This window comes from Tauraco erythrolophus, chromosome 7 (assembly GCF_009769465.1).
Source record: "Tauraco erythrolophus isolate bTauEry1 chromosome 7, bTauEry1.pri, whole genome shotgun sequence".
In the NCBI taxonomy this organism is placed as follows: Eukaryota; Metazoa; Chordata; class Aves; order Musophagiformes; family Musophagidae; genus Tauraco; species Tauraco erythrolophus.
The window spans coordinates 38,792,078-38,810,940 of NC_141471.1; the positions used below are offsets into that span (position 1 = coordinate 38,792,078).

The 18,863-nt window shown below is 42.3% G+C and overlaps 1 protein-coding gene across 3 annotated transcripts in view; it reads left to right on the forward strand.

Moving 5' to 3' along the window:
- CREB5 (cAMP responsive element binding protein 5) overlaps positions 1–18,863 on the forward strand; it is a 230,319-nt gene that overhangs the window by 140,623 nt on the left and 70,833 nt on the right. For all 3 annotated transcript variants that reach the window (XM_086614780.1, XM_086614781.1, XM_086614782.1), the window contains one exon: positions 16,891–17,017. In XM_086614780.1, coding sequence (XP_086470906.1) covers positions 16,891–17,017 — 127 coding nt within the window. The remainder of the gene's footprint in view (positions 1–16,890; positions 17,018–18,863) is intronic.

The following is an 18,863-nucleotide window of genomic DNA, read 5'->3' on the forward strand; positions in this document are numbered from 1 at the left end:
GGAACCTTGTGCGTAGTGACCTAAAGAGTTAAATCTTCTGTTTGGTGCCTGTATTCCCTGGAGCTGCAGTGACTTACCATTTTGTCTGCCTGGGTTTTTGATGATTTGAAATACCAAAGGGAACTGGAAAGGTTTTTGTTGTCACATAGTCCTGAGAGCTAGTGGTCAGTGGGGCAGGAATGACTGAATGCCCAAAATGTTCATTGCATATGAAAATCGTGTTTCTCTTCAGATGGGAAAATTCTCAATTATTTTTTTCTTCTATTTTGTTCAGGAAAAAGTCAGAAGTTAATGAGGAAGCCCATAAAACTCCATTTTAAGGTTGTGTTCTTTAAGTCATAAAATGAAGGTTCTTTGGGTGAGGCTAAATGTATTAAATGCAGCTTTTAGAATGTCTTTTTTTTTAATGGATATTCTCCCTGGAAAATAACACAAATGAAAAATATGTCATCCTAAGTCTAAGAGTCAGAAGTCAGTCAAAACCTGCCAAATTTGCAGGGGGTTTGGTGTTTTGTGAATAGCAAGATTCTGGCTGCGATACACTTTGAGTGGATCTCATTTTTATCTGGTAATATGGGGTTCTCATTTGGTTATTTCTCTTTGCGCTGATCCTTGATATGTTGCTTAAAAAAAAAAGTCTGAGCAGTTGAACCAGATGTTTATATCATAGCTCCTCTTGATGTCAAAATTTTAATTGATTTTCCCATATTCGGGGTTAGGAGGGGGCTGTATCATGTTCCACGACGTCATAAAAATAAAAATATTTAAAATATGTTTCAAATAAAATGAGGGGGGGGAGAAGAAAAAATGCTTAACTTAGAAAAGATGTGGGATTCATTAACAAAGGAAAATACTGGCCATGGACCAACTGCAAGCCAAATGTTTTGCCAGCAGTTTGCAGTTCACAGTCATCATTGCATGTCACTCTGCCTTCTGCACCAGCCCCTCCAACCCTATATGCCTTCCTTTTAAAGAGAAACCTGTCTGGTTTGAGTTGAATAAATTAATTTGGGTTTACTTAGTTTAAAAACAAAAATATAGAGGGTCCAATTTTGTTTCATTATGCCCGTGGGTAAAGCAGTCCGGGGTAATTACAGCTGCAGTGCTGGTTGCTCTATCTTAATTAAAGAGGGTTTTTTTTGCACATAGGTTTTTGCACAACATAATAAAATAGTTTGTGGTCTGGCTAGCCTCAGTGTCACAGGAGTGTACTCGCTTGAGAAATTGTCCAGCTTTTCCACAAGCTGAGGCCCTTTCATGCGAGAGGAAGCGTGGAGCTGCTCAGCAGAGCACAGGTAGTTTACAGTCCTTCCTATTTAGCGTAAGGGCACCATCGTAAATCACGCAGCAGCCAACCTTTCACACAATCTCTTAGTACACTAAGTGGCATGCTTGTCAGCAGCAATGAATGTGGGCTTCAGTAAGTCTTCAGGCAATAATGCGCTCTAGAAATGTGCAGCACTGGTTATGCACCTGCGAGCAAACCTCTCATTTTCCCGAACTTTCCTAGTAATGTTCTGGTTTGTTTGGGGGATCTCCTTTGCAAATAAATACGTTTTATTGCTTAGCAAATCCTTTTAAAGAAAAGGCATCAAAGATATTTAAATAATGTACTTAGGATGATGAATAAAAAAACCCCAAACTCAAATCCCAACAAGCGTGGCTAAGACGGCCTGTTATTAGAAAAGTCAAAGGCGGCGTGTTTGCTAGTTGAATAAATCAAGTAGCGTTGTAAAAACACTGTCTCAGGGATGATTAAGGGTAAGTGATTTTCATTACTACATTAAGTTCTCCTTTCTGTTGCGATGCTTTTTATATCACATCAAGCCTAGCTATTTACTTACGCTGCTTTAAAAAGCCTCAGCGCCTCAATTACTTAAATCATGACCCGGTGCATTGATTCAGAAAGATGGTGACCCAAGCTAGATTTACTTAATGCTCAGGGATCTGATTGACACGGACCCTTTCCTTGAGTGCTCTATCTCATACGGTTGGTAAAACTGACTGAATTCAGTTTTTTGAATACCAGTGAACTGGATCCCTGGGTGGCTCAAGTCAGTAAAACTTCACTGCCTCCAGCGAGTTCCCCCTGCCCAGCTGTTGCTTGTGCTTTCTTTCCTTCAAGTTGCACAACTTCTTAGATTTGGATTCTTAGATGTTTAGGGACACCAGCTGTCCTCGAGTCAGATCACGGTTGTGCTACCTTGCTCATTTGCAAGGGCAAGATACACAAATATTTTGGAACCTTGCAAGAAGGGTCTCAAGGTTGGAATAAGGAACATCCAAAGGGTCCTAGACGCTTTGCTCAGTGACGAGCAGTGGATTTTGCTTCTTTCTGTTGGGCACATGGATTCTCCTATGGCTGGGCAAGCAAGTTCAGCTTCAACTGCTTCAACTAACAGTTTCACCTGAGCTTGCAATTACAGAGGAGAAAGTGCCCATGGGCTGTGCGTTGCACCCTAAGCCAGGACTCCAGCCAAGGGGAGGGCAGCCCTCAGCTGCCTTTGGGCTGCTCTGAAGCACTGCTAGCAGTGGCTGCCCGTGGAACGAGGGGAGCTGGAACATATGGTGCTTGACAAAGCTGATGTCTCTTCCAGCCTCTCTAGGCATGGCCCGAGTCCTTGTCAGCACTGGCCACGTAGGGCTGCAAGTGTGATTATAGACAGCTGGGCTTTCTAGAGGTCTTCATGCCTAGAATTAGGCATGTGTAAATAGGGAGAATGAGCCTAGAGGTGGATCAGAGAGACTCCACTCCCCCCCCTTAAGTTCAGAACATGAAAATACTGATTTACTTCCTGTTCTTTGTGGTGATACTGAAGCAACAACATCCAAACATGCTTCTAGGACGCAGCTGCCAAAGAAACGTTTCACAATGAACACGGAGGGGCATCCCTGTGGCAGCCTCGGCTGAAGTGCTAATGATTTCATAACCTGTTCTTTTATTATGCAAGCTATAAAACCTGCTGAGACATTTCGGCACAGGGGTGCCTGCTGCCAGGGCAGGAGCCATGGCACGATGGTAGATCGATAATGGGTTTCCATGTGGAACAGATCTGTACTATGTATGTTTTACATACATGGCTTTGAAACTACAAGAAAACAGCCACTTTTATTTCCATTTGCATTAGAGACTTCTCATGAATATCTGAAATAGACATTTATTGTGACCATAAGCCTACCACAAATTAAAATCAGATCCCAAATTCCCTGTGAAAAAGAAGCTCATTATAATGTGTGGAGATGTCAGAAATGATACTAAATGACACTAAACTCCAAACACTACGCTTATCCGTGGCTTCAGGTTAAATCTATAGTGGAAATAAGACCAGGAGCTAAGTTTTACAGGGATGGTGGGCGTCCCAATAGGTGTATAGCCACAAGCTAAAGAACAAACAGCTGGTTGTATGTGTCTGCCAAACACGAAGTGTCTTGCGTATATACTGCTGCATTTTCTTCTCTTAAGCCACAGATAACCTATGTTACATATCCTACATAGACCGGGCCAGATTTATACAAGGCGTAATGTTGTTGATTCAGACAGTTTGTTGCTATAGAGAAAGAGAGAAAGACAGATATCTGTGGTGATCTAAAAGGTACACATCTGAATCATTATTCCTAAACACTCAGTTTTTCACCCAATTTTATGCGTAAGCCATTTTAATGACTTGTAACCTGGTAGGCTAATACCAGGGCTAAATCTGTGCTTCACAAAATAGAGAGATCGGGAGGAAAAAAACCAAAGCTTGCTGACCTGCAGTCTGACTTTGCCACTATTCTTTGCATTCATTATATTTGCCTTTCCTATTTAAACCAAAACAAAACAAAATGACAACAGAAAACGCAGAGCGGAGCGAGTAAGCCATGGCTTCCAACCCTTGGAAATCGGCCATACTCACTGCTGTGCAAATTCCTGCTGCTCTCTGAGCTGAGATCATACTGTTGGAGATGGCAAGTGTATAGAGCGCAGATCCGTATCTTTCTTCCATTGCTAAATGTTAACAGCAAAAAATAAATGCAGGTGATGCAACAGGCTTTGACCGGGCCTATTTATGTGACTGTTGAGATATTTTAACCAGATCAGTCAAATGTCTGGCTCCCCGTGAGCCAAATCAAAGAGATCTGATGTTATTGTAAACTCAGTGGAGCTGCCACTTTGTTGTCTAGTTAGAGTTAACATTTTTCACATGTTCACCTGTGCTGTATCGGCACGTCTCAGGATATGCGTGTGACAAACGCATTGCTTATTTTACAGGAGACATCTAGAAAAGGTCATGTCTTCTCCTTTCCATTCTCCCTCTTCTATCTCTTCCCCTTCCTAAGCTGACAGTCCTCCTCCTCTGCTCTCCCAACAGCTCCAAGCAAACAGCTTAAAAAAAAAAGAAAGAAGAAAAACCCAACAACTAATGCTGCTTGAATGTCAGTGTGCTCTGACTTTCTGAGGCCAGCAGGAGAAACAAATGACATTGTCAGAGGCCTTCCACTGACAGCTCCAGGGTACCAGTTCCCACCGTTTAAATCTGGAACCTCTTAATGCAAATGCTGCGGTCGGTTCCAATGGCTGCAGTGGCACTTCCCTGAGAAGCGATACTTGGGAGTGTGGTTTCACAGCATCGGGCAGTCGGTGCAAGTTGAAACGACACTGGTGTTCCTGGAAGGGCTGTTTTCGGAGCCAGGCATCTGCAGGAGACTCGGGCTGTGTCTGGTCAGATGAGTGGTGTTACTGCAACCATGCAAATACGGCTGGAGAGGCCCTTCTAGCCCGGTCAGCCTGGTCCTTTTAAATTGTTTTGTACAAAGATCTTCCTCTTTGCTGAATTACACTGCTGACAACTATGAAGTAAATTAGAGAAATGTGCAAAATCTTAAGATGATGCAGTACCCTCAGAGTTTCAAAATTCACCTAATTCATTTTTTGGCTCTACAGATCATACTGCTGGTACATTAGTTCCCCTGGCACAGCACCTTTCCGGCTCAAGCACTGTTTCAGCGGTGATTCTCAAAGGGAAAGTGGAGAAAAAAGCAACAGTGCAAACCAAAAGTATCCATGGGATGTGTGAACACATGCGGTTCATGTTAAAGACACATGAAATAAATAATCAGGATAAAAAAGTAATTAACAGTGCCTTAGTTCATACTTCAGACTCTTGGAAGCTGCCAGGTTGACCTGAGCATTTGCATGACTGCCTACTGACCATTAAGCCCTTTTCTCTAAATTGGTGCAGTGGATGTTGCACAAAGGTCTGTTTTGGGAAAATGTTTCCTCTTTAAGACAGCATGTTTCTCAAGACAGAAGAAAAACCCCAACCAAAAACCAGCTGTGAAATACTAAACCAAAAACATCAGTACAAATTGGAAGGTAAAGAAATAAACTTTTTCTTAGTGTGATATAATGTTTCATTAACAAGTTTTAGTCAGCATTTCAGGGTATAAATTAGGAAAGTTTCTTCATAGGTGTCATACATTTTTATGGGTCTGATTCTGTTCGAAGTGACTGTATTAGCAGCACTCCTGTAAACTTCAATGGCAAGAGCGTTGTGCCCAAAAGAGTATCTGCCATAGTAGGTTCAACCTCTCCTTGTCATTCTCAACTGTACTGTACGTGCTGCACGAGGCAAATATGGTAAATGCAAAAACTAGTGGGAGGCTGGATCACAGATCAGCGTGTTGGCTTCAGTGGCAGTATCAAGAAGAGCAGCAAGGGTAGAATTTGGCTGGTGCTCAGGAGAAATGCCGTGAATATTATGGTGATCCTCCTGCTTCACTTCATAAGCTAATTGCCACCAGGGGTCAGGAGAAATTAGTGGGTAGCAGCCTACAGATGTCAAGGTGTAAAGTGGAGACTTTTGTTTCCTTTGACATAGATCACTGTCAAAGCTTGTTTTACAATTAGATGTAATGTACATTATATACTGTGTGTTTATAGACTGTGCATGCATTTGTGCATATGAGTGAGATTCCCAGTTGGTTTAAATCCATTGTCTTTGGCAAAGCTGCGTGCTGTACACCATTGAGAATTGACTCTATTGCTGGTGATATGTTCATGCTTTTCTTATTGTTTTCTCAAATTATTGTGTTAACTGGGTTACAGCTCGTGAGCTCTCTTTGTTTTTCAGATTTATATTTCCTCAATGATAATTTCGTCATAACCAAGCACATTTTGAAATTCACCAGGTAGACTAATGTGCAAAGCTCTTTCGGAGAAAAGTTTTGAATACACTTTTGATTCTCTCATTCCAAAGAACGATTCAAAAGAGAACAGCAAATTCCCGGTAAAAAAACTAGAGATAATTGCCTTTTCATATTTTATCCCATTTCCACTCGCTTCTATTTAAAACATTTCATAATACTAAGTATCCTTTCTGCTTTAAGCTGGGGAGTCTTGAAAAAAAGGTGCTTGGTATCTGACGTTACTGACCATTTAGACTTGCTGCTTTTTTTTGTAAGTATTGGCTGGTTTGTATGGATATTTTTAAAACTAAGATTTAAGATTTACATGTTATCTGGAACTTGATCTATAACTTGAAAGGCTACTGTAGCTACAATAAGAATGAAAATAACCCTGAACTGTTGAACATTCAACTCAGAGCACCCAAAGTGGTAATGACTGCAACAGTAGTTTTGCCGATATTTATAAATCAATGCAAACCAGAAACTAGATGTTTTAATTTACTACAGTTTCAATGTAACCGATACCCTCAAGTTTAGAGCTTTAAGCTTTGTGAAGTGCAATGTTATTGCAGGGCATGCATCCAATTCTTAAAACATTATATAGATTGGAGACAGATGAGCTTTTCAGAATTATTTTAGGCCTATTTTGATTGAATGCCCAAGATGCATTTTCCAATGGAAATTAATTGCATTGATGTGAAAACAAATGAACTCCAACCTCAAAATTAGCTGCAGGTTCATTCTTGAACCAGTACTTAAACGGGAAGGAGCGGGTGCAGATAACGACTGGAAATTATGTTGACAATATACACTTTGTTGCAAGAATAAAATAACCTTTTTTCAACACCTACTCTCTTTTGCTGTCTCTCTTAGCATGCGCACATGCTTAGGGAGAGAAATTTTCCTGTGTATCTGTGGTTGCACATGAGTGGACAATGGCTTTTACTAGCTATCGGTTCTTCCCCTTGCACACTGCTGGAAAGCTTTGCTGGTGTGTGTCGGCCTCTAAGCGTCGGCGAAATCTCCGGCAGCCACTACCTGCAGTGCTTCTGTCATTGCCATGGGGCATTTCTGGAGCACACTGTTCAGTAATATACGCTGTTCTGGAGGACCTTATTAGCAAACAGCAGCTCACAAGATTTCCACCCTTCAGTGAAATTTGCTGCAGCTATGTAAAAAATGCTGTAGATGAGTTTGAGATTCCTGTTGGCTGGACTGATGCTCTCTATCAGTGGTAACTCTCTTTGACATGTAGGCAGAGAAGGCAACGTGAGCTCTTCAGATAACAAGAGCAGACAATGCCGGCTCGGAGTTGATCTCGGTTGAACTACAGCTGCAGCAGTTCTCCATGACTTTGTTCTTTCTGCCTCGAGATTCACCTCTTCCCTGTGCTTCCCATCATTTGTACTAATACAGCTGTCAGTTGGGATTATTAGCATGTTTAAGAGATGAAGCGTGTGCAAAGGTTCCTCCCAGGAAATGGCATATATTCATTTTGATCTTTATGAAAGTTTGAAAGGAATCAGTGAAGTGGGTTGGGGGTGGGAAGAGGGTCACTGAAGATATATTGCTATTTGGCAGCTCTGAGATATTTTTACACCTGGAGGTGACTTGCTAAATGGATAATTGAGAGCACACCCTAATAGTATATACTCCTCTCCCTCTTCCCCCACTGCCACCCACTGAAACAACTGGCAGCTTTGAGACACCGAGCATGTTTGGGGCTGTGATTGTGGTGGTCCCTGCACAAGTGTGAACTTTCCTCTGGGCTGCAGAGAGAGCTTGGCGCTGCAGGAGCATGTGCTGATGAGTGCGAGGGAAGCGATGAGTGTTAAAAAGCACAGGGTAGCTCTGTGGTATTGTTACGGGGTGGGATGAAGTGCTATATTTTGATCTGCCGCTGACCTCCTATCTTGTCTGAGACTTTTCTAAGCTTCTAATTTTCTATTTTACTTATTTGGTATTTTGTTTAAGAAAACATGCTTGTATTTTCTTAAATAGTGTCTTTTAAAAAAGATTTCTACAGTGCGTGTTACTTTAATAGTATTTTTGGTGTTGAAGGTAGAATTTAGATGTTGATAAGTAAATGATCGCACACGTATATTCCTACTTGCTTTCCTCACTGGTGACTGTGGGCAAGCTCTTGCTTTCCATAGTGCATACAGCACAGGTGTGTCTTGTCAGCTTTAGACAGACTGAATCTGCCAGTGGCAGATGCTGAAGTGTTTTTCTCTCACCGAGGCTGTTTTCATTAGTCAGTCTTTTTCTAGCAAAATTGTTACCAAATTGATGCATCAAGTCTAACCGTAGCATTATGGCTACATGTGCTGTGAGTTGTATTGCCACATGGTCTTTAGACCCAGCAACGTTTAGAGCCACTATCTTTGGCTTTGGACAAGCTCTAGACAGATGAAAATGAATGAGAAGCTGATGGAGATATATATATTTTTTTTCTAATTGCTAGAAGCTCCTTTTGGGGTGCACTGTGTCTTTCTGTTGACTCCCCACAACAACTGTGTTTCTGTGGGGACCTGAGTTAGGTGCCTGAAGTGAACTGGCCGTGATCAGAAACCAGCCTGGAATGGAAGGCCTGTCACTTTAGTAGCAATCTGGTGTTTTAATTCAGGACTCTCTTCCCAGCCTTTTTGGGCACAGCCTTCCTGCTCTAACTTTTATAACACTGGGTGTAGATGCACATGAGGGGATGTTGAGGAAGAAAAAGTCAAGAGGTGTTAAGCCATCTGAAGCACAAGGTCTCCATAGCAGCCCTGTCTGCCTGCAGGCGTATGAGAAGATCAGCAAGTACATCTTTCTTAGACACCCAGGCAGGCAAACATCTCCGAAACACAGGGGCATGAAACTGCTGCTGCGGCATCCGTCATCCTGTGGAGGACAGTGAAAACATGTGCTGTCATCTTTGACATTTTAATTGAAAAGAAAGCTTACACAGATTTCGACCTTAAGCAGTGTGTTTATACAAGTGTATACAGAGAAATAATCTGTCAGTTCAGAGCAGGCTCATTGCTATAGGAGTTGGTTTAGTAACTGAACAATCCAACATTAGCTCACACACCTTGCCTTGTTCCATGCCTCAATAATTTTTAGTAGAAATACTTTGCCTAGAGGCATGCAGTTATTAAAAAAGAGGCTCAGCTTGCTTAAAGTCTGGAATTATTAGCTCATGGTAACAAGCCTGCACTGGAGAAACTGTTGGTTCTTTGTTTTCATGACTTTGCTGTAATTCACCATCTTATTTTCAGAGACAAACTTCTGCTTTGTTTGGGAAGTTAAAAAAAAAAAAAAAAGAACAAAAAAAGGAAAAAGAAATCACTTCAAAAAGATTCTTTTTTTCATTTTTATTATAAAGCAGGGTTACAAAGCTCTTTTATCTTAATATTTCTATTAAATTTCACTGGTCCAAATAATAAAGGTGAACAGAGATTTTTAATTGAGAAATTTGTTTTACCTTATTTCCAGTATAGGGATCTGTTGGTACCGAGTACTCACCGAGAGCTCTCCAAATACCCTCTCAGCCCTTTAAGAGTAAAAGGGGCTTTTTCTCCATCCTTTTGCAACCTACTGTTCTTTTCAGATGCAAAGTTATGGAAGTAAAATGAAAGCCATTTGTGCTGCTGTAAAGTATGGCTGCTCTGACCGCTGAAGTCACTTGAGCAAACGAAGGCTCCAGCACCTTTAGGAAGCACAAAATTGACAGAAGAGTTACTTGGTGTTCAGTTGTCACTTTTGTCTGGATACTGGGGTTAACTTTCTTTCCAGCTGTTTAACCTGTTGATGTTTTCCCTCAATAAACCTTACATTTTCAAGTTTTCTTGAATTTGCATGCCAGGCTGGAGCCTTAAGCCCGACCCTTAAAAAGAATGGGCATGTTTGAAAGTGTTTGTGTAAGCTTTATTGCTGTCACTATTCCTGGTTTTAAGTCAGCTGCCATTTGGTACTTTTGTGTATTATTGCCACTTTTTTTTCTCTGAAAACTGATACACCTTTATTTGCGGCGGTGCAAAGTCATTTTTCTTCCTGAAGAGTTAAGCTTTTGGTCTTGTGTGAGCTCAGAGACCATGACAACAATGGAATCAGTTTGACATCGTTTCTTTCTTTCATGATCAAGTCATGTTTATGCTGCATTTTTTTTGGTTTTGTCCCACTTTTTTTTTTATTACAAGAATGTGTTTTTATATGAGCAAGTTCTTTATAATCCCTTGAACCTGCCTTTTGCAGTGTTTCCTTGTTTTGCTTTAACTACCCCATTATCCTCCACGTATCATTTGTGAGTTCCAGCTGTGTGCATAACACTGTGCAGAACATAAACTTCTCTGAGGAGGTTATAGTCTAAGAAACCATTCTAGCTTTTCTTATTTTTCTTGTAATGGGTCAGGCAATAAGACCCAGTGAAATATTTAGAGGGAAAGGAAGATTGAAACCAGCAGTTTCTAAGACCTGTGAGACCCAAAAGGCAAATGTTAATGGATTCTGTGAGGCTTCCAAGGACCTGCTGGTCCTTGTACTTATGCTGAATTTGCAGAGGTTCCTTAAACGTGTTCAGGAAATATAGGTGGCATTAGCGCAATTGGACTTTCTAAAGGCAAGATTTACCATTGACTGAATCTTTAAATAGAGTTTGGCCCACAAATACATTACAGCAGTGGGGCTGCTGGTTTGTGGGGCTTTTCTCCTACAAGCTAAGGTGAAAAGTACTGAATTCTTAGCAAATTTCGGAAACATTTTTCCACAGGTTTCTAGTATTTTACTGTACATATATCCATTCATTGTCTTTTTTTTTTTTTTTCTGGCTTATTCTTTCCTTTCAGTTAGATGTTCTGTCCCTGTGAATTAAAGCAAGTGAGCAAGAATGCATTCCTGATGGAGTTGCCTTGTTCTCAGTGAACAGCTTCTCATCTGACATCAAGGGATATTGAGAAGTAACAATCCTTTTGCTTGCTTTTGACTTTGTCCATATCATGTATCATTTCATATCTGTCTGATGCATCTTGCTCCTTTTGTGGTGCTTGTTGCTGAATTCCTTCTACCTCTGTGCCAATGTATCGCTTGTTATCTTAATTGTGCCAGCTCTCCTCAAACACTTACATGGCCTTTCCCTAGCTTCTGAATCAAGCTTCTTGTCTTTAAGACTTTTCGAAGCTTAACCTTATCTTATCTCAGTCCTCCAGTTTCTCATTACAGTGTCAAGCATCACTTTCACTTTGCCAGTGTCTTTACTATCAGTTAGTTTCTCTTTCCCAGGCTGAAATCTCTTCTCATCCAACACTGGGAAAATACCTTAAGGTAACACATATATGAAAAAATATCCACACTCTGTTTAAAAATCTCTGCTGAAAGTATAGCTTTGTCTGGAAGCTCCCCAAGTCCTCTAAGTTATGAGCCACAATTTTCCCTCTCTAGAGTATTGCCCTTCCTGTGTCTCAATCTTAGTTACTCCCTTCCTCTTGCAAACTTCCTCAGTCCTGTCATTTCTAAGCATATGAGTTAAATAAAAACATAGAAAACCCCAAAAAAGCAACAGAATAGTGCCACTAAACTGTCTCCAATTCTTTAGCATATTTATTTGCTTGTGCGTTCTATCTCCGTCTTCTACTTTTCATCTGTTTTGTGTCTCTAGATTGTAAACAAACTTTGTAAGAATTGTCTCTTATCTGTGTTTGTACAGTGCCAGGCTGAATGGGGTCTTGATCCCGACTGGGACCTTTGGGCACCACCACGGTATAAATGTCTGCTACTGATAATAATAATCTACCCACATCATGCAGATGTCTGAATTGTCTAAGAAATACAAACAAGGATCTTTACTAGGTTGGCAGAGAGCCATTAATTTTAGGTGCCAGTTTTCTTTTCCCCTGAATATGGTTTGGCTCTCTGAAAAACCTGGCGACACAAGCCTCCCACTTCTTGGAAAGCCTGGCTTTCTGGTGATGCTGTGATTAAAACACCGTTAAACATGGGATAGGATAGGGCAGGTCAGGTGAGGTCCCTGCAACTATGTGAGGTATTCCAAGTACTTGTCTAATGTTTTGTTGCTGCTTTCCTTTGTATTTGTTTTTTCTTTCCTCCTCTGAATGACAAATTAATACATTGAGACTAGACAGAACTGCCCTACTTTTGGGGGTGGAGGAAGCACCTCAAATGATGGGACACAAATGACGAAAGCTATAGCTGGATTGATAGGCTTAAATAACGGCACTGTGGATCAAATGACAGCAGACTAGCAGTAAGTGAGGCAACGGTTCCAGTCACTACACTTTTATTGGGTCAAAACATCCCCTCCACGTCTTTGCCCTCTGACTGAATTTTCCAGATATTGAAGGCCAAGGACAGCACTTGGGTCAGGGACTCTGATCTCAGTAGCTGATGTGGAAACAGTCTGTAGCTGCCCTATAGAACCACATGCTCCAGCGGACTTACATTTTACCAATGAAAAGTTTAATTGTGACAATACCTGGTTGTCCATGAGACAGTCGGAGGGTAGACTGTAGCCAACTGTGCTCATTCTCAGCATGGCAGTCTACTTAGATGTTTCAGCCTGAAAGCCACCCCAACCACTTGCGCATACTGACATACCTTGAAAAGATCTAGGCTGCTGGTGTGCAGTGGTTGTTCCTCATTGCACTGATCATAACGGTACCGAAACTGCCTTATTCACCCACGTCTCCCTGTTGCTTCTACTCTCTGTCCTTCATTTTATCCTTCATCTGTAAGCTTTTTGGGGCAGGATCTTACCCATGGTTTTTAAACCAAGGCTTCTAGACACTGTTATAAAGAAGATACATATATATATATATGAATATATATATATATAAAAATGATGAAAGTCTGGGCAAGTCTATATTGCGTAACTGGAGTGTAGTGCAAAAATCCCTGAGCCAGTGCTGAACCAACATGGCGAATTGCCACAGCACAACCTATGGGCTGATTCTGTGTGAGCTGGCTGGGTCTGGAGGCCATAGAAAATCAAGAGACGAGTTCCTTTGCTTCAGTGCAACTCCATATACTGATGACTTTACTTTTTACATACCAGAGCTAACTAAAGTAGAACAAACTGGGTTGTGGTGTACGTATTCTTGCTGACCTTGCATGAATGCTACATGCAGGAGAGTACGGAGCAGGAGAGAGGTCATGGTAAGACCCACTGACCCGGAATGCTTTACCATAATAGAAAACATACTGTAGTGATACTTTAAATAGCATCAGTCCTTCTGCACGTAGCCCTGAATAGTCTAGGTCAGTATGAACCTAATCTCAGGAGACCTCAGCAACAAATTGTCATCTGCAGAAACTGTCCTTGAAGACTACAAGTTAAGGGAAGCCTAGTCTTTTAATAGAAATGTAGTGGTTAGTCATCAGACAATCTAGAAAACTGGGTCAGATAGGTGTTGCATCATAGCAGACAGAATATTTGGTATTAATCAAGAAGGCACATAGCAAAGTATATATCGTAGATATTTGATTACATTAGTGGAATTATGTTTAATCGTTGGGAGAGTCATGTGATGGAACATGATCGAGTCACTGTGGCTTAGCGGGGTACCACCCATCTGTTTAAATGTTAGTAAGGATGACTCACAGTGCTAGCAGGACCGACCGTGCAGAAGGAGGGAGGGGAGCCAACGTGGTCAGTTATAGCAGCTTGGCTAACACATGGAATTTTACTAAGCCACCGTAAAGCTATCCATCCAGGCCGCGTACGCCCAGAGTGATCATGTACAGATGCTCACTGAGACCCTGTTGTGTCCAACAGCAGGCTCCTGCTGGAACACAAGGAAAATTCTTTAAGTTGGGAAAAACCCCACAGATGGCCAGATTTTCAGTGAGGTTGAGCACTTGCCAGTTCTCTATCTTATCAGCCTTTATTTGTAGGCTGTTTGCCCAACAACCCTATTTATTTAGCAACACAGGTGCCAAGGAATTAAAATCCTTCAGTCAGCAATATTGACTAACAGGCTGCAGGCAGCACCTCCTCAGCATTTACAAAAAGAGGAGGAGAGTCAGTGTGTCCAACATTAAAAATAACAATTATAAACTCTCACTGACTTTCTTTGCTGCAGGACAGAAAGCAACAACAAAAGAGATTGTGTTGTCCTTGGAAGGAGAAGAAATGTCTTGGACAAACTGAGTATCTCAGCCTCTACAGTTCTGTGCCATACACGTTCCCTGAGCTCCATGTGAGTGAGCACACAGGAGCACGTGCTAATCGATGACCTGTAATCAATGTGGAAGTGATAGAAGATAGCACTGTCCAACGTCAGCTTCCCCGATGGGGAGCAGGATCTGGTGTGCGTTATGTCGCACTTTTATCGGTGGCAGGAGTGGCGTAGACATTTGGACAAAGAGGGTCAACCTTGAAGCACAAGAGTTCTCTGACTGCTCTGCACCTCTTTGACAAAACACACTTGGGAACAGACTAGCAGGAGCGTAGGAAGAAAAAATACCTGAAGTACTGAGAATTCTTATTCCTCTAGCTAAGTGTAAAGCATATGCAGACCTCCAAAGAGAAGCAGCATTAAAGGTGAAACTGAGGACAGCAAGGAAGCTGCTTTGCCATTTTAATAAATACCAATAATTCCCTTTTGCCCAAATCCCGTATTCCCAAACTCATTAAAGCAATTTTGAAAATTTTTTTGGCTCTGGAACATATAAGCAAAACTCGAACCATGCACTCCCTTGAGAATCGCTTGCACAAATTGCATAGGTCAGGCCAAAATAAGTTTCTGTCAAACAGCCTGACACCTAAGCTTATTATGAAACTGGTGAGTGGTACAAAGGGTCTGTATGTGGGACAGTTGCAGAAGGAATAAAGGGAGGGGGGCTGTTGTCATGGTACTTGTTTTACTTTGGTCCCACTGAAAACTCAAAAGTGATATTTTTATGGAATGCATTGCTCCTGTTAGCCAGAGCAGTTCCTGTGGGCAGTGTCTAAGCCAGTGCACCCGGATGGCTCCAGAGCTCCAGCAAGCAGGCGAGTGGGTGCTCACCTCAGTCTTGTCCCAGGACAGATGTGAGAGTCCACCAGTGCTTTCTCCTTTGCTGTACGCTCCTCCCTGCCTGCTCTCTTGGGAGGAAACCCAGGATGCGTCCCTGGCAGGGGCTGCAGCACAACCCCCTGTTCTGCTCCTCAGCCCCCTTGACGTAGGGATCTCAGCCCTTCTGTCTGGCACCTGTCACATGGACTTTAAAGTACGAGGTAGAGAAGATCTGCTTGAGGTTGTTGGCTGCTGCTCTGCAGGGCGGTAGTTGCAGTGAAGATGGGCTGGTGGGAAGGGGAGTCTGCTCATGGGGGGACACCACAGCCTCTGGAAACCAAGCTGAGATTGTTCTCCTCACATTCAGCCTGGTGTCTCCTCACTTTTTCTTGTCAAAGGATCATTGAATCTGCTTTTTGTGATATTTTGACTCTGATCTAATGAGTGGTCAGTCCTTTAGTGTAAATGAGTGCTGGTACATGGAACAGCTGTGTTTGAAGTGGAGAGTGGGACGGGTCAGGGGCTGTGTACTTTAAGTATATTTGCTTCTGCCAAGGCTGAAAGTCAGCCCTAAGATATAGAGGCTCCAAACCTCTTCAGATTCATTCCATGCCCTCTTCTCTCTGGTCCTTCTCATACCCTTAGGGGTATCTCTCCTGCCTAAGAAAGAGTATAAACCACATGCTACACTGCAGAGCATCCTGCTCTGTGAGAATTTAACGTACTGAGTTGTACTGGCAATGTTTGTTGAGGCACTGTGGGTGAAAGCTCTCTTATTTTCATACTTTTTGAAAAGGTAACAAGTTATATTTACCTCAAACTTCAAGCAACTAATAACTTCAAAAAACCCAACAACTAAAACCAGCGGATTAATTTAACTAACTCCCAAGACCACATTCTTAAAGGCTATTTTCAAAGAGTAGTCCCAACTTTGTTTAATCCGTTAATTTTATGATTATTCTTCTTTGTGAGTGGGCCTGCTTTCTCACATGCGCTCTTTTCCCCGTGCTGTATTTCGAAAAATCCTTCTAAATATTTTCAACTCCTTTCGCCAAAATAACTCACTCTGCTTTTTCATAGTCCGTACTTTTTTCCTTTACAAGCTGCTTAACCTGAATGTAATTTTGCTAATTTTCTTTCTTTTTTTCCATTTTCTGTGCCCTGGTGACATGCTGACTGGCAAAATCACGAACCTTGCTTTGGAACAAAGGCTCAGTAGAGTTTCACAGGAGAGAATATGAAAACTGAGATGAGATACTCATTTTAGAGTAGTTTTTTTACAGGCGATTAGATTTCAAAAAATAATTTAAGAGTGTTTAATTTTCTGTCATGGTCTGCAAAATGACTATCGAGATGTTTTTGCTCGTAAGGACTGAATTCACAGCAATGCACGGATGTGGCATGCCAGGAAATTTTCCTGCTTTGTTGGTAGGAATCTTTTGCTGGCCACCGTAAGATGAGAGGTGCATAGACTCAGACTGGCTGTTGCATTTACGTTCATGTCCTATCAGATGAACTATACTGGTGCTTTAACTGCTAACTAGTAGAGGGGAGATGTTTCATCTGTTTCTTGAAAACTTTCTGTTCTACTGATTTACGCAGGAGAGGACAAACGCTGGATTGGCTTATCTGTGCCTACTTGTCTAGAGTTGCCTGAACTTAGCGAAGGCTGGCACGGTGAGCTTGTTTTGGTCTCCGTAGCCCATGACAGCTTTCTTTCCTTTTCTCCTAGGCCTGTCCCAGGTTCTCTGTCTTCACTACTGCACCTACACAACCGACAAAGACAGCCTATGCCTGCCTCTATGCCTGGCACCCTGCCCAACCCCACGATGCCTGGATCTTCTGCTGTACTCATGCCGGTAAGTTTTTTGGTTTGTTTTTTTGGAGGGGAGGAAGGTAATGTTTTTTGCTTGATTTAGCATATGCAGAGATGAAAGTCTGCTGGATTTTCTACAAAAATAAAGTGCAATGAGCTAAAGAAGCTGGACCTTTTTCTCTGCTTCATCTTACACGAGAGCATTTCTGGTGCAGTCAATAGCATGTTAATTAGTGTGAGAGTGATTAGGAGTGGTCTACATAAGACTACAATTTCTGGTTCTCACACTTGGTTGTGTAGGCGACATCTGTACGTCTGTGCTAGAACAAAAAGAGTTTTCTCAAGTCAGACAAAACTGGCAAAGCCATGTGCATAAGTTATGCCAGTGAACTCCAAGTAATCCTCTTGTTTGTGGGAGATAGTCAGCTAACAAGAAATAAATGTGACTTACTTTTCCAGCCTGGTAACTTGCACTTACTTAAAATTTCATTGTGATCACTAATCATTTTCCACTCGCTTCAAATTATTAAATGATTTTAACAACCCTTTCAATATAAGACATTCGGGCAGATAAGAGGTAGAGACGAGTACGGATGGAACAGGGAAGAGGGGATTGGGAAAGGAGAAATTTCTGTTTCATTCCACAATGTTCAGTTTGAAAGACAACCTGAGAGCGATTGACCACGGGAGGGAGGAAAGCACTGCTTGTTCTGGCTGTGCTGGAGCAAGGGGGACATTCCACAGGGCTACAAAGATTCAGGTTTGTCTGCTATTTAAGCAGTCATTAGCAAGTTATTAATTAATAACTTATCAATAAGGCTGTCCTTGAATATCGACCAGGAAGTTCAACAAAAAAAATAGGCAGGCAAATTTTTTCTGGCCTGATTCCTAAGGAACCTGAAATGGAGCAACCGTCCTGCTTCAGTGTAAGCTCAGGGGCTTTGGGTTGCTGCCGGGGAGCCCTTTGGGCAGCTTTTCTTGCAGAGAGGCAAGTGCGCTCTGGCTGAGAGCCCCAGAGACGTGAGCATGGAGACAAGACAGACCCTATCAGCTCTGATTGCCTGGGCTGCAGCTCCTGCCCTGCAGCCCTCCCGAAAAGGCTGCAGAGGAGATGGCTGCGGGAGCTGCTCCTGTCCCACGGGAGAGGGTGAGGGGATTCGGCAGAGGCAGCTCCTCCCCGCCAGCAGGCAGGGAGATATTGTCCTCTCCCCCAGGCCCAGCACCCATCCTTGCTGGGATCACGGAGGGTGGGAGTCACTGCTTCACCGCAGGGCACAAAAAAAACCTCCCCTGCTGGAAGAGCTCCGGAAGATCCAAAAGCTTCTCTCTTGTATGAGTCGAAAGATTCAGGGAACTGGCCTGAAGTGAGGCAGGATGCTCAGCTCTGGCTGAAAGCAGCACCGTATCCCTGTTTATTGCCCCTCCCAGGGCCTACAGTGTAACAGGGCTTGCCTCTTTTTTGGGAAGACAGTCCAGGAAATTATTTTATCCAGGCCTTACTGCCATAAGGTTTGGTTTGAAAATGGTAACCTTTCCTCCCAGCCTAGGGAGATTAGCTTGCAGACAGTGCCCAGAATAGCCAGGAGGAGTTCTGCTTCGTTTTTTCTGCTATCTCAGCAGTAGATGAAAGCTTCCCTTACAAGACATATGGAAAAATCTTCCCAGCTGAGTGATCTGAGCAAAGGAAAAAGAGCCAACTCGTTTTTTATATACTCGAGATTGTAGGTTTTTATTTATGTTTTTAACAAGCTAACTTGGGCTGCACTGACAGGGGAAGCCACAACTTTATACAGTGATGCTTTTAAAACCACTTAACTCTGAGTGTTGTTTTACTGAAAGGGAGAAAATCATTACAAAAAAGCACAAACCTGGGTGGCTGCTACATTTGT